This window comes from Chelonia mydas, chromosome 14, assembly GCF_015237465.2.
Source record: "Chelonia mydas isolate rCheMyd1 chromosome 14, rCheMyd1.pri.v2, whole genome shotgun sequence".
Lineage (NCBI taxonomy): Eukaryota > Metazoa > Chordata > Testudines > Cheloniidae > Chelonia > Chelonia mydas.
The window spans coordinates 44,305,797-44,332,472 of NC_051254.2; the positions used below are offsets into that span (position 1 = coordinate 44,305,797).

The 26,676-nt window shown below is 56.4% G+C and overlaps 3 protein-coding genes across 17 annotated transcripts; 2 read left to right on the forward strand and 1 right to left on the reverse strand.

Annotated features, from left to right (window-relative positions):
• The first annotated feature begins 1,043 nt into the window (after window positions 1-1,043).
• Window positions 1,044-3,025, forward strand: CUTA (cutA divalent cation tolerance homolog). Of its 3 annotated transcripts, XM_027831681.3 has the most exons (7): window positions 1,044-1,161; window positions 1,307-1,382; window positions 1,622-1,770; window positions 2,061-2,120; window positions 2,275-2,320; window positions 2,479-2,528; window positions 2,775-3,025. In XM_027831681.3, the coding sequence occupies exons 2-7, from the start codon at window positions 1,365-1,367 to the stop codon at window positions 2,872-2,874; spliced, it is 423 nt and encodes a 140-aa protein (XP_027687482.1). In that variant the 5' UTR covers window positions 1,044-1,161; window positions 1,307-1,364; the 3' UTR covers window positions 2,875-3,025. The 3 variants fall into 3 exon arrangements, with proteins under 3 accessions (XP_027687482.1, XP_027687483.1, XP_027687484.1); XM_027831682.3 differs by lacking the exon at window positions 1,307-1,382 and having other exon boundaries at window positions 1,081-1,161; XM_027831683.3 differs by lacking the exons at window positions 1,044-1,161; window positions 2,061-2,120 and having other exon boundaries at window positions 1,168-1,382.
• Window positions 3,026-3,237: 212 nt separating this feature from the next.
• PHF1 (PHD finger protein 1) lies at window positions 3,238-13,199 on the reverse strand. Of its 5 annotated transcripts, none has more exons than XM_043527838.1 (15): window positions 13,035-13,199; window positions 11,033-11,236; window positions 10,870-10,951; window positions 10,317-10,412; window positions 10,123-10,232; window positions 9,660-9,808; window positions 8,416-8,511; window positions 8,085-8,153; window positions 7,882-8,005; window positions 7,441-7,508; window positions 5,445-5,591; window positions 4,932-5,067; window positions 4,733-4,836; window positions 4,592-4,651; window positions 3,238-4,215 (listed from the first exon to the last, which is right to left on the reverse strand). In XM_043527838.1, exons 1-15 carry the CDS (start codon window positions 13,170-13,172, stop codon window positions 3,906-3,908), a joined length of 1,893 nt encoding a protein of 630 aa, XP_043383773.1. In that variant the 5' UTR covers window positions 13,173-13,199; the 3' UTR covers window positions 3,238-3,905. The 5 variants fall into 5 exon arrangements, 4 of the variants coding, with proteins under 4 accessions (XP_043383773.1, XP_007069603.1, XP_043383774.1 ...); XM_007069541.4 differs by lacking the exon at window positions 13,035-13,199 and adding an exon at window positions 12,546-12,764; XM_043527839.1 differs by lacking the exon at window positions 13,035-13,199 and adding an exon at window positions 12,546-12,768 and having other exon boundaries at window positions 10,123-10,412.
• A 644-nt stretch (window positions 13,200-13,843) lies between these two features.
• Window positions 13,844-26,396, forward strand: KIFC1 (kinesin family member C1). Of its 9 annotated transcripts, none has more exons than XM_043527844.1 (18): window positions 13,844-13,949; window positions 14,433-14,492; window positions 14,733-14,871; window positions 14,980-15,088; window positions 15,235-15,288; window positions 21,017-21,061; window positions 21,173-21,368; window positions 21,463-21,640; window positions 22,506-22,673; window positions 22,846-22,971; window positions 24,220-24,336; window positions 24,420-24,593; window positions 24,716-24,883; window positions 24,964-25,102; window positions 25,278-25,417; window positions 25,695-25,768; window positions 26,014-26,089; window positions 26,180-26,396. In XM_043527844.1, the coding sequence occupies exons 3-18, from the start codon at window positions 14,743-14,745 to the stop codon at window positions 26,222-26,224; spliced, it is 1,938 nt and encodes a 645-aa protein (XP_043383779.1). In that variant the 5' UTR covers window positions 13,844-13,949; window positions 14,433-14,492; window positions 14,733-14,742; the 3' UTR covers window positions 26,225-26,396. The 9 variants fall into 9 exon arrangements, with proteins under 9 accessions (XP_043383779.1, XP_007069602.2, XP_037770276.1 ...); XM_007069540.4 differs by lacking the exon at window positions 13,844-13,949 and adding an exon at window positions 14,034-14,186; XM_043527842.1 differs by lacking the exon at window positions 13,844-13,949 and adding an exon at window positions 14,046-14,146.
• The last annotated feature ends 280 nt before the right edge of the window (window positions 26,397-26,676 follow it).

Here is a 26,676-nt window from a genome sequence, read left to right on the forward strand (position 1 = left end):
TTGAGGCACACACAGCATTAATGCAAAACAAGAATCCCCACTACATAACACCCCAGTTACAGATTTTTTTGGGGGGGGGGCTCTTGAGCTCAGGCCCAGGTACAATTGTACCCCCCTTCCACCCTCTCCTCAGCCCCTGTTTGGATGTGTCCTTTGGTGATTTAGGGGACACTATGGTTGTGTTGTGTACTACGAGTGTCTGTGGTTGGATGAGTGTGTTGCTAATGAGTCCTAGACCTATCCCCCTGCAGCAGCTCATTCTGGCACCTCACCCTGATGCTGGGGGCAGGCCATGCCTGGGCACCGGGGGTTCCCTTTCCCATCCCGGCTCCAAGCAGTCTCTGGGGAGGGGCAGACCTTGGGCACTGTTAACCCCAAACCTGCGGGATGTGGCCTGGTGCCCCATAAGGAAATGCTGTGGGGATGAGCGTACCCAGCCACAAGTCCTCCCCAAAACATCATCTTGGGAAGCTGGGGCACTGGCAGGGTGTGTCTCTGGCATGCTGAGGGGGTGGTGGAGCTAGATGTGGTGTGAGGGATCAGGACTCCCCAGGATTGTGGGATGTGGTGTCTGGGGAAGTAGCATTATAGTGAGGGGCTGGGGTCAGGATCCTGGGTTCTGTCCCAGTTTGAGCAGTGGAGTGGGATCTAGTGGGATGGATAGAGTAGGATGGGCTTGGATGCAGGACAAGTGGAGCAGCAGCTGGACCTGGGTCACTGTGCTCTCTCCACTTGGCAATGGCCCAGCTGGGAGTTCCCCGCTTGCTTAAGCATCCAGTCCCTGGAACTGAGAGGCAAAGCTATTTGATTAGGGATTAGTGAGAGAGGGCTGCATGTCAGGAGTGAGGGTCACTGGCAGAGCTGTGTAGCGGGAAGGTGCCCAGGGCTGCGTATCAGTGGGCTGCAGTCAGGATTGAGGGGCACTGGGAAAGCTATGGCGGTGAGCCCAGGGCTGGGACAGCAGGGGGCTGCAGTCGGGATTGAAGGGCGCCGCCCGGGTCAGGTCCGCCCTGATGATACAGGAGGCGGGAGGCACATGGTGAGGGGGGCGGGACACAGTCTGGTGACTCTAGGGGGCGGGGTTTAGGAAGCAGCACGCTGCTGTCCTGGGTCACGTGAAGGGGGACGGGCGGGTTCCGCGCAGATTGCAGCTGCGGGCAGGTAGGAGTTGTGGCGTGTGTTCGCACCAGGGGAGCGCCCTGCTGCCTTAGGGACTCAGCGCACCGGCTGCTGTAGGGGCTGTTCTCCCCTCGCAGGCAGAGCTGGCCCCAGGGGAGCCGTCTCAATTGGCTGTTTGCCCTTGCAGGGCTGGTCCCAGTCACCTGAGCTGAGTCCCGCAGGGACGGTGGCAGCGACGCGCGCCGATGAAAGCTGCCTGCTGCGTGAGTAAAAGCCGGACCCCTGCCGACCACCTGTGGGGCTGCGCCTCGCCTAGCGCTGAGATGCAGCCACCTCGGGGGGGGTTCAGCGGCTTTTTACACTTGTGGTGCAGTACAGCACGCCTCCTAGTGCTAATTGGGGCCAGTGCTGAGTGCGAAGGGAGGGTCCCCAGCCAGACCCTCACCCCAGTCCCTGCAGCCCCCCGGGTCTGGCCCTTACTCTCACTGTCTCTTGGCCACAGGTGCTGTTGCTGTCCCTGTTGATGGTCCCACTGCTTCGAACCGTGTATCAGCGTTTCTTCTCCATGGCGGCTGAAGCCTATACCCCGGGGAGCCTGTCAGCTGCCTTCGTCACCTGCCCCAATGAGAAAGTGGGCAAGGAGATTGCAAGGTGGAGCTGGGAAGGGAGTGGGTGCTAGTAGATTAGAGTAGCTAGGCTGGGAGTCAGGGCTCCTGGGTTCTATCCCTGGCTCTAGGAGGGAAGTGGGGCTAGTAGGTTAGAGCAGGGGGCTGGGAGCCAGGGCTCCTGGGTTCTATCCCTGGCTCTAGGAGGGAAGTGGGGCTAGTAGGTTAGAGCAGGGGGCTGGGAGCCAGGACTCCTGGGTTCTGTACCAACGAGGGGAGGGGGTCGTTTGACTTTTGAGCATGGAGGACACTGATGTGTATTTTTGTTCTGAGCAGGGCGATAGTAGAGAAGCACCTGGCTGCCTGTGTCAACATCATGCCTCAGATCACATCCATGTGAGTGCAGGAGCCAAGTCCCCAGGCTCTATGGTCACTGCATTGGGCCTGGAACTGGGATGGGAGGAGTTGGGGGAGCAGCCTGGCCACCCCGACTGGGGCAGGCTTTCTCTGTGTCTCCCTCTCACCAGCTCCCCCTGTTGGTTTCTTTCAGATACGAGTGGAAGGGGAAGATCGAAGAGGACAGGGAGGTGTTGCTGGTGAGGGCCCATGTGGGGAGGGTCTTTGTGGGATGGGCCATAAATCCCCTGCCTGTGTAGGCAATGGGGAGGCTCTAGAACCCTGGGCTCTGCCCTGCGTGTTTGGGGGGAGCAGTCAATGGAAACTCCCAACCTTTCACTATCTGTCTCTTCCCCAGATGATCAAAACCCGAAGTTCCCGGATCCCGGTGCTGACCGACTTTGTCCGGTCAGTCCATTGTTCTTCTGTCTCCTTCTCCACCCGGTGGGAGCCTGCTGATGGGGATGGGCCTAGGGAATTTCTGGCGGGGGGTGGAGTCTCGAGAGAAGGCCCAAGGGGTGTGCAGGAGGGTTGCTGGGGGGAGGACATGAGTCTCCAGGGGGGTGGGTGGCAGAGTGGTGAGTCCCCAGGGGGAGTTGCTGGGGAATCCTTGCCTGTTCCACCCCCTCTGACTTCCCCCCCATCTCCCTATAGGTCGGTGCACCCATATGAAGTAGCAGAGGTGATTGCGCTGCCCATCCAGCAGGGAAACCCACCATACCTGCAGTGGGTTGGGGAGACTGTGCCAGAGTGAGACCCCCCCTACCCCACAGCAGGGGACCATCTGCCCCTTCCCTGCCTCAATCACCCTGTCCTGAGACACCATAAGAACAGGACTCACTCCATGGATTTTTTTGTGTGTGTGTGTGGGACCTGCGGCCAATAAACTGCCCCCAATGCACCAAGCAGCAGGGTTGGCTCCTCATTCACAACACACAGCCCTGGTGTACTTGGGGAGTGAGATGGCGCCTTAGAGCCAGGACTCCTGGGTTCCCTTTCTGGCTCTGAGGGGGGAGCATGGAGTTGTGGTGGTGGAGGCTTGCCTCCTGGGTTCTAGCCCTTTCTGTGATACAGCAGCCTGTGGTGCCCTCCCTCCAATGACGAGGCTGAGTCTGGCTGCAGCAAGCTTTTTATTGCAGGTGTCAGTTTGTACAGTCAGAATGGCGGTGGTGACAACAGCATCAGCACACAGGGATGGGGGAGAGGGCACAGCTGGCCTGTGGGGAGGGGAACATACGCCATCTGTACAGCAGGTTACAAGCAGGATGGACGACTGTGCTGGGGGGCACCCCTCTCTTCCCAGGCCTTGGGGAGCTGCCACCTCCCATTCCTGTGCCCGCATTCTGCCTTGGCCAGCCCAATTGTGGCAGGGTGCCCCAAGCTCTGCCCTCCCCACATCACACTTCATTAAATAGAATTTTTACAGAATAATAAAAAAGCAACAAGAAAATAAACCCTTTGAATACAATGAAGCATTTGCCTGGTGGGGGGAGGAATGCCCCCCCCATCCACCCTAGGGCCCTTCTTTGAGCAGGACTAGGCAGTTCATGCCTTATATCCAAGCTGAGGGTGAGAGCCCCTCATTACAGTGCAACCCCACACTGCTGTCAAAGAGGGACAAATCCATCCCCTTCCCAGGGGAGAGGCCTGACCCTGCACTCTGTCCTGGGGGCTCCTGGGAGTTGCACTCTGCTCAGAGTGTGTGTGGGGGGGCGGAGGGGAAAGGAAGGACAACTCTCTGCAGCCCCAGTAGAGGGGGTATCTCTCTGGCACTTCCCCTCCCTCTCAGAACATGCCTCCTCCACCCCATTCCACCAGGTACTGGACAGTGCCATCGAGGGTGACCCTGCGGGCCAGGATGCGGACAGCCTCCCCACGGGCCAGGCGCCCCATGGCTCCAAAGTAGCTGCTGCTGGTGGGGGCAGGGCCTGGGCACAGAGTGTTGGAGGAGGGGGAGGCGAGGGGCTCTGGCTGGTGCTTGGTGCTGGGGGCTGGGTAGTTTGCATGGGGCAGCGGAGTGTGGGCAGGGGGATGCTCAGGGCTCTCGCTCTCTGGGGCAGGTGCTTCGCGGGGGTCCGGGCTGGCAGTGGTGCTCCTGTTATAAAACAAGGTGGATCAGAGAAGCCTGCACCGTGAAGTGCTTCTCCCCAGTCCCAGCCCAGGGCCTGCTCCAGAAAGTACCTGCAAAGTCCTAACCTGGGTGGCGCTTCCCCCATCCAGTGAGGCCATCCTGGCCCGAACCAGTTTTAGAACCCTTTTACAACCCAGTCTGCGCCGTAGAGGACTCAGCCCTCATTCTAGAATCTCCCATTCCTTGCTCTAGAATAGATACCATCCCTTGGGAGCCTGCCTTAGAAACTGGCCTCTGAGCTGCCTCTAGGAGATAGGGACTGCTCTCCCGAAAGCACATCCCACTGCAAACAGGCTCCGGAGAGGGTAATGCCCTGGGAGCTGCCCCTGCCTCCCCTCACCTCAGGGTCCGGGCAGTGTTGGCGGATGGGTGGAAGGAGGCAAACATCCTGATGGGAGCACTGTGGGCAAGAAAGAGCGAGAAATGGGGTGAATGCAGGGTTGGGCAAGGTGGCACCGCCACCCTGCTGGTCCCTCCTCACCTCTCCAGGCAGCGGGCGTCAGTGCGGCGGAAGTTGTAGGTGCTGGAGGTGCCGCTGTAGCCACAGTATGTCTGGCTAGCACTGACTGGGGTCTCCACCACCTCCTGCAGGGAAAGACAATCAGTGGGGTGCCCTGGGAAGGTCCCCAAAGCCCAGGGCAGGGGCAGCTCCTAGAGCAATGCGGGAGGCTGTGCTGTACCTGGGTGAGGGCTCTGTCCAGCTGCCACTTCTCCCTGCTGCTCCTCAGCTCCATGGTGTCTGTGGGTTCCGGGGGGACCTTGCGCCTCCGTGGCCTCCGGTGCCCTGCCCCACTGCTGCCCTGCCCTGAAAGGAAGCTGTAAGAGACCCTCCTTATCTGCACAGCACGCAGGGGGCCGCGCCTGCTCCACTGGGAGCCCAAGGGGGCTGGGTCAGTGACCCCTGATGGGAACGGAGCGGCAGGGTAGAGAGACTTGCCCAGGCCCTGTGACCCCTCCTGACAACACTCTATCTGCTACTGCGGACCTAACCTGGGCCCCACAGAACTTCCCCAGGGGAAAATGTGGGGCGGGAGCTCCCAATGCCCTCTCCCTCAGTCCCCCATCACATCACCTCAGTGATATCCCTGCACTCACACCCACCATGCCCTTCTCACCCTAACCCCATGCTGGAGCCCTGGGGTGGTGGCTGAATGTGTGGGGCAGGAGGAGTTGGGGCAGCTGAGGCTGCTTACCTGCTGTCAGTAAGTGGGGGCTGCCCCTGGGGCTGCTGAGCCGTGGAGCCACCATGGCCCCCAGGGCACTGAGGTGCAGGAGGTGGCACTCGTATGTGGAGCCCAAAGAGACCCTTCCGCTTCTTGATCTCCTTCCCTGAAATAAACCTGGAGAAGAAGAAGAGAGACCAGACTCAGATCTGCAGGGCAAACAGCTCCCATTCGAACTTCCAGCCCCCAGGCAAGAGCATCAGTAGCAGCAATGCAGAGGTGTGCAAGAGCCTTCATGACTGAGCGGGTGTGCTGTGAGAGCATGTGAAGGCTGGTGCAGTTTCAGGTGTGTGCGAGGGCATGGCAGAGTGTGCATCGGCTAGTATGGTTCCAGGTGTGTGGAAGAGTGCAGGGGCTGGTGCAAGTGGGAGTGGGTGCGAGGACATGGTGGAACATGTGAGGGTCAGTGTGGGTGCGAGCAGTGATGAGCTGCCAAAATCTTAACAACCGGTTCCCTCCTCACCCCATGAGGGGGTTGTGGCCCACACCCACCCCCACCCTCCGGGCCCCTGCCCCATCCACCCCCCTCCCCTGACTGCCCCCAGAACTGGGCAGGAGGGTCTCGTGGACCACCGTAGTGGTTTCTCACCCCACCCCTAAGAGCCAGGGGGACCTGCTGGGGGGCAAGGTGGGGAGTCCCGGCAGTGCTTACCTGGGGCAGCTCCCAGGAAGCGTCCAGCAGGTCCCTCTGGCTTCTAGGGGCGGGGGAGCGTAACTAGGTGGGGAGCAGGGGGAGCAGCCGCTCCCCCAACTGATCACATCAAAAGTGGTGCCTTAGGCACCGACTCCATGGGTGCTCCGGGCTGGAGCACCCACGGGGAAAATTTGGTGGGTGCAGAGCACCCACTGGCAGCACCACGCCCGGCCCCAGCTCACCTCCGCTCCACCTCCTCCCCTGAACGTGCTGCCCCGCTCTGCTTCTCCGCCCCCTCCCCCAGCTTCCCGCGAATCAGCTGCTCGTGCGGGAAGCCTGGGAGGGCTGAGAAGCAGGCGGCTTTGCGCTCAGGCCCAGGGAGGCGGAGGTGAGCTGGGGCGGGGAGGAGTTCCCCTGCATGCCCCCCCCGGGTTACCTGCTGCGGTGCGGGCGGCCCTCCTCGTGCCACCCAGCCACAGCTCACCTCCACTCCGCCTCCCTGGGCCTGAGTGCGAAGCCGCCACCTGTTTCTCAGTCCTTCCAGGATTCCTGCGCGAACAGCTGATTCGTGGGAAGCCAGGCGGGGGGGAGGGGGGAGAAGCAGGGTGGGGCAGCCCGTTCAGGGGAGGTGGCGGCGGAGCGGAAGTGAGCTGGGGCCAGGCGCGGGGCGGGGAGCTGCCGGTGGGTGCTCTCCACCCATCAAATTTTCCCTGTGGGTGCTCCACCCCCGGAGCACCCATGGAATCGGCGCCTAAGGTGCCACTTTTGGCTGGTTGTTAAATTTAGAAGCCCTTTTAGAACGAGTTGTCCCTCGCAGGACAACCAGTTGTAAAAGGGCTTCTAAATTTAACAACCGGTTCTAGCGAACTGGTGCGAACCAGCTCCAGCTCACTACTGGGTGTGAGGGGGCGGCGCAATTCAATGAGGGTGTGAGGGAGTAGTAGCACATGCGAGAGCTGACATGGTTCCAGGTGAGTGGGAGGGAGTGGCAGAGCATGTAAGGGCCAGCATGGTGCAGTGTGCAAGGGGGCAGTGTGATTCTGCGTGGGTGCAGGGGCATGGCAGAGAATGTGAGGGCCAGCATGGTGGAGCGTGCAAGGAGGCATGCGATTCAGTGAGGGTGCAAGGGAGTGGCAGCACATGCAAGGGCTGCTGTGGGTCCAGGTGGATGCCAGGACATGGCAGTGTGATTCAGCGTGGGTGTGAAGACGTGGCAGCAAGTGTGAGGGCCAGTGTAGTTCCAGGTGAGCAGGAGAGAGTGGCGGAGTATGGCAGGCGTGTGGAAGCAGGGGCCACACAGGCAGAGCAGAGTGTTACAAAAGCTCCTCCCACCTGTCTTTGTGGCTGCTCAGGGCACTCAGCAATTGGCTGTACCGGTCCCTCTTGGGTGTATCCGAGAGCTGCAAGGACCAATGAGAATGGATGAGGGATTAGTGAGGGCCATGACCAGAGAACCCTATATTGCCTCCGGACTTCTCCACCTGCACCCACAGCATATCTGCCCAGCCAGCTCCCAGACAGCCCTTGGAGTCCCTCCCACTCCATTCCACTCTCTCCCTGGGTACCTCTCACCCAGGTCCCCAACCTCCCTTTCTCTCACTTCACTCCCACTCCTTGCTCACCTCTCTCCCCGAGCCCTGTCCCCTTCCCCCTGCTCCCCCTTCCTGCAGCCCCATTCCCCACTACTTCCCCCTGCTCCTCCTAGCCCTGTTTCCTCTCCCCACACCCCTCACTGTCCACTCTCCCTGCAGCCCCTTCCCACACCCAGCCCACCTCTCCTAGCAGCAGGTTGTCCCAGTTCTCGCTGGCAAACGGCAGAATCTCCCGCTCAAAGTCAAAGTATTTCTTTTTGCAGCAGATGCTAAGGTGATAGAGAATGAGATGGGCCACGTCCACCCTATAGGAAGAGGGGAGAGGGTCAGTGCTGCCATGGTGGGGACATGTACTGGAGGTGCGGAGGGGGGAACCAGACTCACCATCTCAGGGGAAGTCTCCGTACGCTCTCAGGACCCCCAGTGCAGACACAGCACTCGAAGACATAAAATCTGGAAGAGACCCAAGGTGTGTGAGGGAGGAATTAATTCTGGATCTCAGGGACCTCTCCCCCAATGTGCCCTCACCTGTCTGCATAGGGGAGTGAAAGGATCTTGGCTCCCCACCCCACGCTCTTGTCCCCTCACCTATGTCCACAGGGTAGTGGCGTGGATCTTACTTTCCTCCCCAGTCACCGCATGTCCCGTCACCTGTCTCCACAAGGGGCAGGGTGGATTTCAGCCCTCCACCTTGAGTCCCTGCATGCCCCCTCACCTGTCTCCATAAAGCAGTGGCTTGCTGAGACACTGGGTACATGCCTCATGGAACCACTGGGCGCAGCTGCAGCACTGCAACATCTTCAGGTTCCACCTAGGGGGGAGAGGGAGGCTGAGTGAGCACATGAGTGAGAGGGGCAGCCTGCCAGGGGCCCAGTACCCTCCCAACTGGAGAGAGAAAGGAGTTCACCTGGGGCATTTGCTGACCGACTCCAGGCACCACCCAGCTCTAGAAATGCCCTCCTCTCCACCCCATGAGCAGCTCCAGAAACCTACCTTCTAGTCCAGAAACCCCATCCCATCCAGTCTAGAAAAATCTCTCTCCCTTGGTGGAAGCTGCTGTAGAAACCTGCCCCCTCCAGCACACAACTCATTGCAGAAACCTCATCCCAGTCTACAGCCACTCAATCTGGAACTTGTACTGGAAAAATCTCATGCTGCAAGCTGTTTGGGAAATTTGTTTTACAAGGACCATCCTGCTCTAGAAAAACCCAGCCTGGCTCTAGAAAAGAGCCTGCCCCAACAAAAGCTACTTTAGGGACCTGTGAAAACCTGACCTGACTTTATAAACACTGTGTTACTCCCATGCCAGAACAATCCAATTCCAGAAAGCACTCCAGACTCTTTTCTAGAAACTGTATCTAACTTCAGAACTCAATCTAGAAACCCACTAGTTCAGAGCTCACTTCAGAACCATCCTCCCAAACCAGAACTGGTCATAGAAAAAAGTTCCTCCCATATTTAGCTATTACAGAACCTCCACCCCACCATGGACTTTGCTATGGAGACCTCCTTCAACCACAAGACCACTTTGAGAAACCACGCTCCCTGTTCTGAGCTTGCTCTAGAAATCTCTGGCTTCAACACCTACTCTTGAAATTGACCTCCCTGTGTGAAGCCTGCTTTAGAAACCTCTTCCAACTCCAGAACTTCCTTCCAGTCCAAAACTAGTTCTAGAAATCCAAATCCAAATGGTTTTGCTGGAGCTAGATAGGGCTCTTGCTAATTTATCTCTAAAATTAGAAAATCCTTTGGGGCAGAAATGGTGGGGTAGGTGTTACCTACCCCATCAGGATCCAAATTGAGGGGCCTAGTTGCAATCTACATCTGAAATCCTGCTGCTCAAGACACCCACTTTGGCCAGAGCAGGAACATTCCTGATTCCTGCTCTTTGCCACAAAGAAGCAGATGCAAGGGCAAGTGCTGACCTCAGGAATCTGCAGGCCCAGAAGGGGAACTTACTCTCCAGGGCCTCCACAGTAGCAGTAACACTGCTGCCGATTGGTCAGGTGTGCAGGATCCCACTCCAGAGTCTTGAGCTGATAGGGCAGCACCAGCTTCATGCTCAACATGGCCTTTGCATAGGGGCCTTTCTTGAGCGCACCACCTCTCTGCCAACAAGAGAACAGAGAGAGGGTGTGAGACAGGCTGGACACAAATCAAACAGATCCATCCACAGGAGGACAGAAATGGGGGGGGCTTGAATCAGAGGGATGCACCTGTTGGGGGGAAGGGGACTCATGAGGGGACGGGAGTCAGAGAGACTAACCTGCTGGGGGGGGGGAGCGGGAGCTGGGGGGGGGGAACACTTGCTGTGTGGGGGACAATGGGAATCAGGACACCCCACCCCCTTTTTATCAAAGGCATCACTGAGGACATGAGGGGATGATGTCTGGCCTCCCACAGCTGCCAGTCCCGTGCTCACCTTGGTGGCCACCGCAAAGACACACTGCCGGCACATCCATGCACCAAGAACCCCAGCCCCATCGCTGCTCGCATCCAGCACTCTGGGCAGATGGCACTCCTGGTGGTAGGCTGCAAGGGGAGAGAGCTGGTGAGAGAGGAGAAAGGGGGTCCCAAGATGGCCAGGGGATGGCAGAGGAGAGGAGCACCACTTACTGTGCCCACATTTCTCACACCGAACCAACTGGTTCTCTGGGCTCACGGACTCCGAGTAACACACGCAGCAGATCTGCTCCTCACCGGGCACAGCGGCTGTAGGAGAGAATGGAACCGGCTCAATTAATGCCTTGCTGGGGGCAACCCAAGTCTGGGATAGCAGGGGGCTGCAGGTCAGGACTGAGGGGCACCAACAGAGCTGTGCATATGGAGAGAGCATAGGGCTGGGATAGCAGGGTCTGTGGGCTGTGAGTGAGGGGCGCTGCCAAAACTGTGGGTGGGAAGCCCAGGCCTAGGACAGAAGGAGGCTGTGAATCAGGATTGAGGAGCTGTGTGTGGAGGGAGCCCAGGGCTGGGGTAGTAAGGGGAGGGGCAGTGGGTTGGGAATAAGGGGCATCAGCAGACCTGAGAAGGCTGTGGGTCAAGACTATGGGGCACTGGCAGAGCTGTGCGGGGTGGGAGCCATGGGACTGTGAACTTGGAGTGAGTGGTGTGGCGGCGGAGCTGGAGCTGCGGACTGAGAGTGAGACTACATCCGGACTCCAGTGCTCACCAGGATTAATGTCCTTCCAGAGCACCAGGAACTGGGAATTGTCCTCAAATTGCACCAGGCAAACCTGCCGTGAAGCATCCACCTGCCAGAGGAGAGAGGGGTGAGTGAGTGCAGGGCCAGTCAGTGGAGGCGGCCCTAGTGTGTGTGTGAGGGCTTCACTCACCTTCTTGATGGTACCCAGATAGAGCAGGCCATCGGTCCAGCGGGCCAGCACATCTTGCCCCTCCCAGAAGCGGGGCCGGCTGGGAGCCACAGCAGGGGCCGGGGCAGCCGGACGTTTCCAGGGGCCGGAGGTCAGGCGGGAGCTTGTGCGTGTCACCCGGGAAGTCTGAGCAGGTAGCTCGCTCGCCATCACATTGTGACCAATCTGCCATGTGAGGGGAGAGGGTCAGTCACCTGCCAGAGCTCAGGCCAGAACCCAGGATTCTTCATTCCCAGCAACTGCATTCACTCCTGTGGGGTTCCTTTACATAGCAAGGGGGCATATTCTGTGTGAGAGGAGGGTCATAGATCTGGGGAGCTAGCCTTGGACTTGGGGTACCATTTATTAGGGGGTCTCCCAGATTGAGGAGTGTCTCAGAACCAGGGGTCATTTCTTGGAGGGAGATCAGAACTAGGGAGGGATTCTCTAGGGGTATCTCAGACCTAAGGGACCTGATCTGGGGTGTCCCAAATTCAGGGGGCCCTCTCTGTGGTGTCTCAGATCTGGTGGACCCAACACTATGGTGTCTGGGATCCTGGGCTGTCCTCTCTGGGAGGGTCTGGGATCTGGGAATGTGTCAGATTTAGGGGACCTGCTCTGGGATCTGACAGTTTCTCAGCTCTGAGGAGCCCAGTCTTAGGGGTCTGAAATTCAGGGGGTCCACACTGAAGTGTCTGGGATCCAGGAATATCTTGGAGGTGGGGGGCCACTTTCAGGGGGTCTGGGATCCATGGGTGTCTTGGATTTGGGGTACCCGCTCTGGGGGATCTAGAATCTGAGAGTGTCCCAGATTCAGGAGGCCCTCTCTGGGGATGTCTGGGAGCTGGGGGTGTCTTCAATTTGGGGTTCCTCTTTGGGGAGTCTGGGGGTGTCCCAGTTCAGGGATCACTGTCTGGGGGATCTGGGATCTGAGGGTGTCTTGGATTTGGGAGGAGTCTCTCAGGAGGATCTGAAATTTGGGGTGTTCCAGATTTGGGGGGCCTCTCTGGGGGGATTCTGTGACCTTGGGGTGTCTTGGATTCAGGAGACTGTCTCTGAGAGGTCAAAAATCTTGGATGGGGGGGTCTCAGTGGGGGGCTTAGATTTGGGGAGACTCATATGGGGGCATCTGGGGGCCCTCTCAGGGATGGTTCTGGGGCAGTCTCTGATTCAGGGAGACCTGGGATCTGGGGGTGTCCTGGATTCAGGGCCCCTCTCTGGAGTGTCTCAGATTAGGGGGCCTTCTCTGAGGTGAGTCTACGATCTGGAGGTGTCTCAGATTCAGGAGGGCCCTCTGGGGTGGGTCTGGGATCTGGTCCCGCTCAGACTGAGGGCATCTCAGTTGTGGGAGCTCTCAGATGTGGCACGAAGGAAGTCTCATTCGGGGGTGTCTCCTTTTGGGAGGATGGAAGGGCTCTCTGTAGCTGGGCAGCCCATCTCTCTGCCCTGCATGGGGGAGGGGTGCTCCCTCTCCCTCAGCCTCTCCTGCCCTTACCAGGTCTCCGAGTCTCCTGTGAGGGTGGGGGCCGGCTCTCTCCCCTCCCCAGTCTGGGGAGGGGGGGCGTCTCAGGGCTGAGGAGGCTGCCCGGGCCCTCAGGGGCTAAAGAGCAGGCCCCTCTGCGGCTCCATCCTAGAGCTGAGCCCAGTGACGCAGCAGCAGCAGCCGCCAGAGCGGGGAGGAACGAGGGGGGATGCGGAGAGACGCTGGGGGAGAGGACCCCCCTAACGCCCCCCTCCTGGCGCTGCCTGCAGAGCAGGCCGTCGGCACCCCCCTCAGGACCCCCCTTCCCGGATCTGCACTGACAGTGGAGCACAGCACTAGACAGCTATGGTGGGGGAATCCTCCACCTCTTACGATCCCATTCCTTGCGCCAGCCAGGTGGGATCACGTCCAGCTCCACCTAGAGGGGCCAGGCCCTGGAACCCTTTCCCGGCGCCCTGAGCCAGCCAGCCCCCACCCTGGGCCAGAGCGGAAATGACGCCCCCTCGAGGGGAAAGGCCCAATGTCTCCTGCAACCAGACCTGGGGTCACTCCTGTCTCCTTCCCTCCCCACTGCCCCCTCCAATGATCCCATTCTGCCCCCTTCCATAACTTTGTGCACCCTCTTCCCTGCCCTGTCATCCCCTTCAGCCACCCTCTGCCCCGCTCTGCTGTTAGGCAGCTGGGGGGCAGTTCTTTCCCTTCTCCAGGCCCCTTCCCTCCTGGATCCACCTTCTCCTCTGTCACTCCTTCCCCCCAGCTCCTCCCCACCCTCTACTTCTTCCCTTCTGCCCCCTCCACATTACTCTCCAATGCCCCTTGCTCCTCCCTCTCCCCCACTTCTCCCCCCACCCTGTCAGCCCTACTCCTGCCCCTCCCCCACTGCCTGTCAGCCCTACTCCTGCCCCTCCCCTCCCTTCAACTGCCTCTTTCAGCCCTGCTCCTGCCCCTCCCCTTCTCCTCTCACCCTTGTCATCCCTACTCCTGCCCCTCCCCTCAACTACTCCTTTCACCTCTACTCCTGCCCCTCCCGCACTGCCCATCACACCTACTCCTGCCCCTCCCCTTCTCCCCCCACCCTGTCATCACTAGTCCTGCCCCTCCCCCATTGCACATCACCCCTACTCCTGCCCCGACTGCCATCCCTCCCCCACTGCCCCTGTCACCCCTACTCCTGTCCCTCCCCTCAACTACCCCTGTCACCCAGACTCCTGCCCCGCCCCCACTGCCGCTGTCACCCAGACTCCTGCCACGCCCCTTCTCCCGCCTCGGCCCAAGGCCCGAAAACCTGCTCCTCCCCCTCTCCTAGCCCCGCCTCCAGGCTGCCGTTGGCCGTTTGGCGCGTGCCTTGTACTAGCCTCCGTCCTTGCAGAAGCGCGGCCACAGCGACAGCTCCGCTGGGTCACGTGCGGGTTGTTGGTAAGAGGAGGCCGCCGATTGGTCGGGGCTCGGGAGGAGCCGGCCAATCGAGGAGGTGAAAGCGGTGGATTGGTTGGATTTCGAAGGGGACGGGGCCGTAGGGAAGCGGCCAGCCAATTAGCTGAGAGCGAGACAGCCAACGGGCGGTGGCTCGGTGGGGGCGGTTTGAATTCGAACGACGCAGGGCGTCGGAAGAGGTTGAGAAGAGTTAAACTAGCGCAGCCAAGGCGATCGCTGGTGAGGGGCGCGCGGGACCGGACTGTCCCCCTCCCCGGTGGGGCGGCGGCGGCGCGCGCGAGTTGGACTCCCCGGGTGGAGGGAGAGAGGTCAGGTCGGGTTGTTTCTGAAGCACCGCGGGTTGAGCAGTGGAGGGGCAGAGGCAGAGCCTTGCGATGCAGATGGGTGGGACTGGGCCGGGGAAGTTCCTGTTTCCCCTCCCCCCACCTCTGGCATTCACTTGCCTATCTCCCCTTCTCCCCACAGGTTCACTTCAGAGCCCAGAACGCCAGCTGCTCCGCCCAGGCCAGGGAGAGTGCTGCAGTGGTGAGTGTGACTTGGGGGGAATGACCAGGGCACAGGTGCTGAATCTGCTCCCATTGGCTTGGGACTCCCTGCGTGGAAGGAGTTTGCTTGGTCTCCACTTATGGGCACCAACCAGGTCCTGCCCCTCCAGAGGGTCTCACCATGGCAGGGGCTGGTGCGATGGGGTGCTCTGGGTGCACACACAGGCATTGGGGTGTCTGTATAACACATGACTGATCAAGCCCCCTTGCTCCTTCCCAGAGGTCCCAACATGGAGCAGAAGGGGAACGCTGATGGACGGCAGGTGCCGCTTGCAGGGAAGGCCCTTTCCCAGCTGCCGGTGCCTGGCTTGAGGGCCAAGCGAGGGCACAGTGATGAGAATCAGCCTCCAACCGAACAGGTGAGATGCAGCAGGCAGATGTGAAAGGTGATTTCTTGACCCACTTCATTTTCCTGTTCTCCAGGGCTCTGCTCCCAATAACTGTCTCCTCTCTTCCCCTCCCACTAGAAACGTGCCCGAAGGCTCCCTGTACCAACCAGGAGGGTGGCAGCCTCCATCGCCACCACTTGTTCCAAAGCTTCGGCAGCAGCTGCAGTACCCAGGACTCAAAGAGCAGGTGAGCTCTGGGGAAGGGTGTGTGCTAGGGAATGTGGGGTATGTTTGCCTGCAGGATGCAGGGACCTTTGTGTTCATGAGACCAGGGAGCTGGCACAAGCGGTCAGATGTTCCACTGCTAATGATGATGCTTCATGTCCACCACAGGCCACCGGGCTTCCCTCCGACCAGGACTGACCATCCCAGCAGCCTCAGTCGCAGGTATTTGTGGGGCTGAGGCTTTCACTTTGAGGGGGAGGCTCCTTGTGACCTTGTGCCACTTGCCAAACCCAGCACTGTCATCCAGAGTTCTGTGGGACCCAGTGCTGGGAAGACTGTTGGTAGGTGGTACTTACTAGAGAGCTGAGCAGCCTCTGCTGGCTGGAAGTCCCAGGCCTCCTCTCCCTTTGGGCCCTCTCCATGGGGAGCTGTGAGCCTTGCGCTCAGCTCAACTGCGTTTCTCTGTCAAATACAATACTCCTGAATGCCATAGTTGATTGGTTCCAAGATTTGGGGGAATGTTTGAGGCAACAGTGGCCAGAACCCTAGTGACTTTGGATGAAACCAGAAAACTGAAAGCTGGGGGGATGGGGGATGTAGGGCCCATGGAGTCCCTGCCATTGTTTTGACACAGCCACATCCTCTAGCACCTCTGGAATTGCCTACAGATCAAACTGCTGGTTGTTGGTGTGACCTGTGGTGCCCAGGGCAGCCCTCGCTGGAAATGCCAAGGTCAGAGCAGGCTGCAAAAGGGAGAGCAGATACTCCCAAGACTGGTGTGTAACACTGAAGTTAAACTCCCCAACCAGTCACAAACTGTGCTTTTGATCCCCTCCCCCTCCACACTGATAATCAAGAAGCAAAAAAAGAAATCACTCAGTCCCCTTTATTGCATTCCAGTTCTCTGGCTCCCAGTTAGCACCTAGGTCCAGTACAGTGAGAAGTTATATATGCTCACATACACAAAATGTTTTTCTGACCCCAAAGGGTCAGCCATGTCACCAGGTCAGTATGGGTTTGGATCTTACCCAAAATACCACACTGTCAGCCAATCCTTTAGTGCCTAAAATTAAAGGTTTATTAAAACAAAAAAAGAACACGAAGAGTGATGGTAAAGCAGTCACATATGTACAAAGACTTTAAAATCCATATATCAGGTTCCTAGCAGTAATGAAAAAAGGAGTACTTGTGGCACCTTAGAGACTAACAAATTTATTTGAGCATAAGCTTTCGTGAGCTACAGCTCACTTCATCGGATGCATTCAGTGGAAAATACAGTGGGGAGATATATATACATAAAGAACATGAAACAATGGGTGTTACCATACACACTGTAACCAGAGTGATCACTTAAGGTAAACTACTACCAGCAGGAGAGCGGGGGGGGGGACAGGGGGACGGACTTTTGTAGTGATGATCAAGGTGGGCCATTTCCAGCAGTTGACAAGAACATCTGAGGAACAATGGGGGGTGGAGGGGGGGAATAAACATGGGGAAATAGTTTTATTTTGTGTAATGACCCATCCACTCCCAGTCTCTATTCAAGCCTAAGTTAATTGTATCCAGTTTGCAAAGTAATTCCAACTCAGCAGTCTCTTGTTGGAGTCTGTTTTTGAAGTTTTTTTGTTGAAGAATTGCCACTTTTAGGTCTGTAATCGAGTGACCAGAGATTGAAGTGTTCTCCGACTGGTTTTTGAATGTTATAATTCTTGACGTCTGATTTGTGTCCATTTATTCTTTTATGTAGAGACTGTCTAGTTTGACCAATGTACATGGCAGAGGGGCATTGCTGGCACATGATGGCATAGATCACATTGGTAGATGCGCAGGTGAACGAGCCTCTGATAGTGTGGCTGACGTGATTAGGCCCTATGATGGTGTCCCCTGAATAGATATGTGGACACAGTTGGCAACAGGCTTTGTTGCAAGGATAGGTTCCTGGGTTAGTGGTTCTGTTGTGTGGTTGCTGGTGAGTATTTGCTTCAGGTTGGGGGGCTGTCTGTAAGCAAGGACTGGCCTGTCTCCCAAGATCTGTGAGAGTGATGGGTTGTCCTTCAGGATAGGTTGTATATCCTTGATGATGCGCTGGAGAGGTTTTAGTTGGGGGCTGAAGGTGATGGCTAGTGGCGTTCTGTTATTTTCTTTGTTGGGCCTGTCCTGTAGTAGGTGACTTCTGGGTACTCTTCTGGCTCTCAATCTGTTTCTTCACTTCACCAGGTGGGTATTGTAGTTGTAAGAATGCTTGATCGAGATTTTGTAGGTGTTTTGCCTCTGTCTGAGGGGTTGGAGCAAATGCGGTTATATCGTAGAGAGCATTCTTATAACTACAATACACAAAGTAAAACTATTTCCCCATATTTATTTTCCCCCCCCACCCCCGACGTTCTCTTCAACTTCTGGAAATGGGCCACCTTGATTATCACTTGAAAAGGTCCCCCCACCCCCCTCCCCGGCCGCTCTCCTGCTGGTAATAGCTCACCTTAAGTGATCACTCTCGTTACAATGTGTATGGTAACACCCATTGTTTCATGTTCTCTATGTATATAAATTTCCCCAATGTATTTTCCACTGAATGCATCCGATGAAGTGAGCTGTAGCTCACGAAAGCTTATGCTCAAATAAATTGGTTAGTCTCCTTTTCTTTTTGCGAATACAGACTAACACGGCTGTTACTCTGAAACCTAGCAGTAATGGTGAGTTTGCTGGCTTGAAAGTCCTTCTGGAATACATCCTCAGCTTGGACGGGTCATTCAATCCTTTGTTCAGAGCTTCAGTTTGTGGCAAAGTTCCTCCAGAAGTAAAAAGCAGGATTGAAGACAAAATGGAGAAGATGTAGCTGCCTTTTATAGTATTTTTCCATGCGGCCTGTGCTTCCATTGTTTCAAACACAAGCTGCCCAACACATGGCTTGGAAGCCTTTTCTGTCCATGGGCATGCCTATATATGCCTTGCTGAGTCAGAAGGAATATCCTCTGCCTTCTCTCAATGGGTCAGTTGTATAGCAGATGGTCCTTAATAGGCTATTAGGCCTATTCCAAACTGTCTGGGGGTGTCACCCAGAAGCATAGCCCAAGTTTAAAATACAGACAGACATATCTATAACTCATAATACAAAAGGTGATATGACTATATGATTTGCCCGAGATGATGATGATGATGATATTTTTTGCAGATATCTTACATGGCATATCTGGCATAACTCATTGCAATTTTACACTATTGGTATTCATAATATCCTAAAGTGTCCCCCAGATTCCATACAGTGTCACAGTGAGCACCCATGAAACCCTTCCAGCATATTGATACCCCAGCTCATCTCTGTTCCTCCTTCCAATAACTTACACCCTGAGTATCTCCCAGATGGACAGAAGACAAATAATGGAGGTGTTTGACAATGAAGTGGGCATTTTCTGTGATATTTTTGATTCCTCTGTATGCCTTGGTTTCCCATTGTACTTTGCACTGCTATTCGGTGGGTGTAAAAGGATTAGAAAGATGCTCTTGTGGGGGAAAAGGAGATGTGAGGTATTGCCACGTGATTGTCTGGGGTGGAATGAATGGGTCCTTAAAGGACTGGTTTAAACCCAATCCATATCAATGGTGGATGCGCCAAGACAACGGGAGCCGCAAGAACTGAACAATTGATACTTATCCACAGGAATCTCCAGCAGGTGGAACATGTGATCTCAGCATGGGTCGATGTCTTGGGGATAAGAATTGGCTGTTGGAAGAAATGGTGCAGCTCTCACCTGGGACAAGGAACAGGGACAGCCACGTTGGCTTTAATGATAGCATGGCTCTAGTGTGCCCTGGCCTGGTGGTAGCCAGGTTGAACTCTGTCTTAGTATAAAGGCTAATGGAAGGATTTACAGATTATGTGGGGCGGTTGACTAATACATTACCTCATTTTGGTAAGGCTGCCTGGTGTCACTGCAAATACTCACTGAAAGCATTGCACCCTGAAGGGGTATAGTACAAGTCTCCCATGGGAGTCTGGCTTGGCTGGTTTTGCTATAGTGAGCCACAAAAGCCCAGATCTCGTCTATGCTAGCAAATTAGGTTGGTATAACTACATTGCTCAAAGGTGTGAAAAATCCACACCCCAGAGCGATGCAGTAAAACTGACCTAACCCCCCGGTGTAGACAGTGCTCAGTCGATGGGAGAATTCTCCTGTTGACATAGCTACTACCTCTCAGCGTGGTGGTGTACCTACAGCAGTGGGAGAACCTCTTCTGTCACTGAAGCACTACGGGGTGCAGCTGTAGCATTTTAAGTGTAGACAAGTCCACTGTTTTGGATTCTTGGAGGCCATGGCCTGTCCCTGTAGAAGAATGTGTGGGTCCTTGGGGTCTAGCACACTAAAGGGGTTATTCCAAAGGGACCGGTTACAGGCTGGAGTATAGACCAGGCCCTGTGGCTGTCTGACAGGTGGTGGCAGAGTGTCAGATACTGAATGGTTTCAGTGACTAAATTGTCAATTTGCCAAGTGCCATGTTCTGTCCTTGGGGCTCCCATTGTTTTGGTGCATCCTCCATTGATGTGGGTCAGTTCCAGCTGGTCCTTTAACACCCATCTGTTCCACACTAGCCAGTTACACGACACAACGCCTCCCATCTCCTGCTCTGCCCCAAGAGCAGCTCTTGAATTATTTTGCACCTGCTGGCTAGCAATGTAAAGTACAGAGGTAAACTGAGGCACATAAAAATATTACATTTTGTCATGGGGTGCACACAGCTCCTGGCATGGGGGGAGAGGGGATTGTGAACACCCACAGAGTTATTGCAATGGAGGGAGAATGGGCAAACAGCCCCTGCCATGGGGGTGAGAATGGGTGGGACCCCAAAATGGGGGAGATAAAACCCCTTGTGATATAGTGGAAAGGGAGCACACACAACCCTGTAAGTTGCATGGAGTTCCGAAAAGGAGGATGGGAGGTAGTACACAGGGAGCTTAGGAGGGTGAACAGAAAGATGCAAGGACCCCTGGGGCGTACCGGACCTCAGCCTACAAGAGCTATGAAGTGTGGACCCACTAGTTTACAAAAATGTTCAGTGTGTCCTGTTTCCTTGCACAATGCGCTTACAAACAGCAGACATTTTCCTTGCTCAGAGTTTCCAAGTCTGCCCCTTCTGTCAGCTCTCTGTTTCCTCTCATAGCCACTCACAACTGCGTGACCCCATGATTTGCTGTGAAGGAGTGGGAATTATTCATAATATTTTGGATGAATATTGTGTTTGCTTCAGTTTCCCCTATGTGGTGTGTAGTTAATTAGGGGGGATGGGGGAGGAGGAAAGATAGTTTACCCTTTGCAGCAACCCAGAGATACAGGCGGGACCAATGCCCAGCTGGTTGGGGCCCCATGCCCATGGAGATTCTCAGAAGACAATGGCTACTCCAGTTATTGGCACCTAGCAATAAACAACCATGGATGGCCCACCCTCCTTAGGAAGCCAGCTGGGTATGACCAGCTCGGGGACAAAGGACTAGGGAGCGGGCAGATGGGGTTGTTATGTGTGGGCCCCTGGAGGCAGGAAAGAAGCTTCTGGTCTGGGATTAAAGAGGAGTTAGAGGGCTCTGGACCGACCCAGATCCACCTGACAAACTTTCCGTTGTCTGTGTTAACTAAGGATGTGCTATGCTGTGTTCCAGACGTCTAATAAACCTTTCTGCTTTTACACTGCTGGCTGAGAGTCACCTAAGATCAAGGGAGCTGGGGGTGCAAGTCTTCCCCGGGTTCCAACTCAGGTGGAGTCACTATAGGGCGCTCACAGTGTGAAGGAGGGGTGCTGAAGGCTCTGAGGTTTGGGTCCAGGAGGCAATGAAGCCAAGAGGCCTACACTAGTGAGTGAGAGCCCTAAGGGGGCTGACACTGAAGGAATTCTTCCAGGAACTGTTCAAGAGCACGGACCTGTAGCTCCATGACGCGTGCTCTCCCCTTTCCCTCTGCAGACATCGTCAGGAGGCCGGTGCCTGTGGCAGCAGTTCCAAAGATGGGTAAGGTGGCAGCAGGAGCGACTTGGTGTCAAGAAGGGGTGAAGCCAGGGATCGGGAGAGGGATAGCCCTGCTGGCTCCAACCTCACCTGCCTCCCCCTTTCTCCCCACAGCAGCCCCTGCCCTAGCTGCAGGGAACGAAGGGAAGAAGCGGGCAGCCTGGGACCTGAAGGGCCAGTTGAGTGATATGAGGACCAAGGTGAGCAGCTACAAGGACAAGGTGCAGAGACTGGATGGGGAGAACCAGCAACTCAAGAGGCAGCTGCAGGAGCAGGTGGTTCAGAACCAGGAACTGAGCAGCCAGGTCAGGTGAGAAGCCAGAGGACTGAGGGGGAGGGATCCTAATCGTTCTGGTTGGGGGGAATGACTCCTGCCCTATCTCACCATGCCCCTACTTCTGCAGCACACTGAGCTCTGCGCTGCACACTTGCCAAGAGCAGGCACAGCAGAGGCTCCACAAGGTGATGGAGCTGTCAGACCTGAAGCAGCAACTGGAGGAGCAGGTCACCAGCCACAGCAGGACCATCAGGCAGCTGGAGGGGACCAAGCGGGACCTGTCATCCCTGCTGGAGACCAGAGAGGTGGGTCTGATCCTGGGAAGAGGGGAGATGTGATGTTAACCTCTCCCACTGGAGCCAGAGCCAGGCCGATCCAGGTTGTGTGGCTGGGGCCAGGAGAAAAGCTCAGCTCTTGGTGCCTGTGCTAGGATCTCCCATAACATGCTGTACGCTCAACCTAGCTGTGCCCTGTCAGATTCCTGTCCAGTAGAGGTTATGCACCCACTGGGTCATCTGCATGCTCTGCTCAGAGGGACGAGGCCTTACGCAGCAGCTGGTGCAGCTTCCATGCATGGGCTCAATCTGCACCTCCTAGACACAAGCTTTGTTTCCTATAGCAACAACTCAACCTTACGAAGGCTTTACATAGACCTGCTGGGACAACACTGTGCTCTGCTCCAGTCTCCTGGAAATTCCCTTATTGCCAGTGTCACAACCCCACCTTGCTTTCAGGACTTACTCTTGTGTCTGGCTGTTCTGCTTTAGTTATTGCCTTGCTGAGAGTGCTGCATCTCCATAAAGTGACTGCTGTCCTTGCAGGGTGTTTCAAAGGAACCTTTCCCCAGTGTTCAGGCACCCAACTCCCTTTTAAAATCCTGGCCCTAATGTTGGGCCTCTTTGATTCACTTGCACTGCAAACAAGCACTGCTTTCTTCACTGTTGCATGCATTTCCCACAACAGCTTTTCTTTGACCAGGTTATCAGCTACACTCCATGTCTAGCAAGTCTGTCAGTTAGCAGCTGGGAGTCACATGCGCTGGCTTGACCCATGGCGTGTGACATGGTCTGTTGTCTCTCCTGATGGGGGCCTGGGGCGTGTGTGTTGTGGTATCCCGAGAACTCGAAGCAAGTCTCTAGCAGTAACCCCGAACTCCTGGTCCTGCTCCAGGTGAAGCTAAAGCTGGTGGAGGATGGCCTGGCCCAGAGGGAGTGTGAGAACAAGGAGCTGAGAGGCCAAGTGGCAGCCCAGCTGCAGGTCATGACCCAGCAGGAGGAGCGGCTGCACCATCTGGAGATGGAGAGGAGGAGGCTGCATAACCTGGTGCAGGAGCTCAAGGTGACAGGAAGCTCTCATTCTGCCCCACCTCAGGGAGGTGGAGGGAATTAGGGCAGGACACCATGCAGGAGGGTGGGGGTGGGGGCTGGAAGAAGATAGGATTGCGAGGGACAGCTGGTGGGAGCTGGGGACAACCTTCCCCACACTGGACTGACATGTCTCCTATCCCCAGGGTAATATCCGTGTGTTCTGCCGTGTGCGCCCCCTGCTGGCCTGGGAGGAGAGGCAGACGGGACTGGAGCACCTGCACTTCCCCCTGCAGGACAACAAGGCCCTGGTGCTCTCCAAAGTGGAGGAGGTGAATCCAGGGGCTGGGGCACTGCTAGCCCTGTCTTTGTGATGGGCCATGGCCAGCCCTCTGGCTGTGCATTGGCTGATATTCAGGGCAGTCACTGTTTGGACATGGCATTAGTGTGGTTAAGTTGGGGAATGCTGGTGCAATCTACAACTTGCACGCTACACGGGCGCTAGCTTTGGGCAATTCCCCCTGCAGGGATCCTAAGTCATCCACCTCAGCCCCAAGCCAAGGAGGGGCTGACTTTGCTTCTGATGCACTGCTGCTTAAATGTAGGGCCCCTGTGCTTGGGGCCTTGAAAACCTTGCTGGCACCTCACAGCCCAGCTGGGCCTGCTGCCTCGAGAGCAGCCTTTTCACACCTCTAGGAGCTAGCATTTTTCTGAGCAACAGGCCATAGGTCTGTGCGCATGAACATCTGAAGGAGGGTGAATCATAGTGTAGATGGTGCACAGACATTTATGCATGAGACTCCCAGTGACAGAGAGTTCCTGCTGCAATGCCCTTGGGGCAGTGCTTCCCATGGCTAGTTCTTTCCCTGTTAACAACTTGCATCTTATCTGTAGCCTGAATTTGTCTGGCTTCAGCTCCCGGCCACTGGTTTCTCCTACTGCCTCTGTCTGCTAGCTTAGAGCCTTCTGCTCTCAAATATATCCATATATGTATGTGGAGACCATGATCAAGTCTCCTCTGAGCCTTCCCTTCAATAAACTGAATAGAGGGAGCTCCTTCAGTCTCTTACTGAGGCAGGTTTTCCAGCCTTCAAATCATGTAGCTTTTCTCTGAACCTTTCCCAGTTTGTCATTATCCTTTTAGAAGTGTGGCTGCCAGATCTGTACAGCGTGTCCAGTAACAGCCACAGATGATGCATGGAGAGGCAATAAACCTCATTCCCCCCCTCCCCCCTTGCCCCAATTTTCTGGCAGCACGTTAGAAACCTGGGGCCACCTCTGAAGGGTTCGTTAATCTCAAAATCAGCCGAGCAACCAAGTAGTTCCATTATCACCCTGCACCCACCAGTGCTGAATCTCACCTGCTATTGAACCGCCCCTTCACCCTGCCTGGCTTGGACCCTCTGCAGGTCCTCACGGCCACCTCTTCCCTTAAAGAACCCTCTGCAATCACTGCCCCTCATTACCACTCTGGGGACTTCCCATCAGAGGCAGCTGTCTATTCCCCAAGTCCAGGCCTGGGGTCCTGGGAATGAGTCCTATAGTCTGACCCACATGTCTGTCTCTTCCCCCCCCCACAGTCCCACTTTGGGCGTGACCGCAAGGGTGATGTGAAATATGATTTCATCTTTGACCGGGTGTTCTCCCCTGCTTGCTCCCAGGAGGAGGTGTTTGAAGAGATTGCGCTGTTGGTGCAGGTACAGAGTGGGGCACAGGACTTGGGGGATTGGGAGTCTGGGGGTTACTCCCATAATGACCACTTCCTTCTCCCTCCCTGCAGTCCGCTCTGGATGGGTACAATGTATGCATCTTTGCCTATGGGCAGACAGGCAGCGGTAAGACCTATACCATGGAGGGGCCGGACGACATGAGCCCCGAGACTATGGGCATGATTCCTCGGGCCGTGCGGCAGGTCTTCCAGGGGGCACGGGAACTGGAGCCCAAGGGCTGGCAGGTGAGTGAGCATCCCACTCTGCCCTTCGTGACTGCCCCCAACCCTGTGGCTCTGGCAGCATACCTGGTCCCCCCACAATCTCATGGTTCTGATGTTGTTTCTGTCTCCGACACACACTCCAGTACCGTTTCACGGCAAACTTCCTGGAGATCTACAATGAGTCGCTGCGGGACCTGCTGGTGGGGCGGCCAGAGCGGGGCGCCGAACTGGAGATCAAGCGGGTCAGCCAGAGCAGTGAGGAACTGCATGTTCCGAACCTCCGCTATGTGCCTGTGGACTCCGAGGATGAGGTGAGCTGAGACGTGGGTGTGCTGGAGCCAGCGGGTTTAGGAGTTGTATTGACCCCACCGACACACCCTGCATCCCCCAGGTGCTGAAGCTACTGCAAACGGCCAAGGCCAACCGCTCCGTGGCAAAGACGGCTCTGAACGACCGCTCCTCCCGCAGCCACAGCCTTTTCCAGCTGCGCATTGAGGGCTGGAACCGGAGCCGGGACCTTCACAGTGTCTGTGAGTGTGGCAGGTGGTGGCTGGGGCTGCCAGAGAATAACTGGAAGGCAGGGCTGGGGGAGCATTGGTTGCTAGGACCACCTGTGGTGTGGTTGCCCTGCTATATGTGGGAGAGCTGGGTGAGGTGCCCTCTCCCAGGCCTGTCTCATATCCGTTCCCTCTCCCCTCCCTGAAGCGGTGCTAAGCCTGGTGGACCTGGCAGGCAGTGAGCGGCTGGACAAGTCCTTCTCGAAGGGGGAGCGGTTGAGGGAGACCCAAGCCATCAACACTAGCCTCTCTACGCTGGGACTGGTCATCATGGCGCTTTCCAACAAGGTAACAGCTAGGACACCCCATGCCCCATTATCAGCAGTCTCTTCCCCTCTTTCCCCAGAGCCAGTGGTCATAGTGCTGTAAGCAATGTAACATACCACCTGCATGCACCTCACTGCCCCCTCCCTCTCCCCAGCCCTTCCCTGCCTGGTACAGGGGAGCCACAGTGAGGCTGGGGGCTGTCTGAGGTACATGGTATGGAATCTCCCTGCCCAGGGGTACCAACATGCCCCCTCCTCATAGACAGTGGGGAGCTGACTCCTGTCTTCCCACTCTGCAGGAGCCCCACATACCCTATAGGAACAGCAAGCTCACCTACCTGCTGCAGAACTCGCTGGGGGGCAACTCTAAGATGTGAGTAACAATTGGGGGGGCAGTGGGAATAGTAGGAGTGGGGGGGAGGGATGAGGCGGAGATGTATGGAGAAGGATTTATCATCAAGGTGGAGGGCAGGGCTATGGGGGACGTTGTATGGACAGGGTGTGGAGGGAGTCTAAGAGGAAGGGAATGTGCAGGGACACCAGGTGCTGGGGGTAGTGCCAGAAGAGGGCTTCTGCGGCTCCTCTAACCTCTGCTCCTCCCCTTTCCAATGCCCCCAGGCTGATGTTTGTGAACATCTCTCCGCTGGAGGAGAACTTGTCAGAGTCCCTGAACTCCCTGCGCTTTGCCAGCAAAGTAAGTGACTGACTGGTGTGCGGCTGAGGCAGATGGAAGGGGGTTACCATGCCGCAGCTTCCCACTCAACTCCATCTCTCCCCCTTCCAGGTGAACGAGTGTGTCATTGGAACAGCCCAGGCCAACAGGAAGTGAGAGGTGTCACCATCCTGGCTTGGCTGCACGGTGCGGCTGGAGCCCTGTGGGAGCAACGCTTTCTGCACCCCACCGGGGCTGCGGGGTGGCGTGTGTGGCTTATCTTGCGTCTTGTTTTTAATACTGGTATGGACTCAGCATGAGTGCTGGAAATAAAATGTCTTTTACAGCTGCTGGCTGCATGCACTTGGGGGGAAACCCAGCTGTCCAAGCTGCAAGGTGGGTGCAGTGGGCTATCAGCTGGGCCTTGGCTGTATTGTTATCAGCCAGAACCAGGTCACTCTGGACATGGCCCTCCCTGTGTGAGGTCCTCTTTGCTGTTCATCCAACTGCTCAATCTCCCCATTCCACTGCCAGCTTCTCCTGCCCCCGGCAGTTATGCCCCCCAGCTCCACTCAAGGGCAGGGCCGCTGCATGTCTGTGAGGGGAGGTCACAGCTGTTCGTCTTCAGG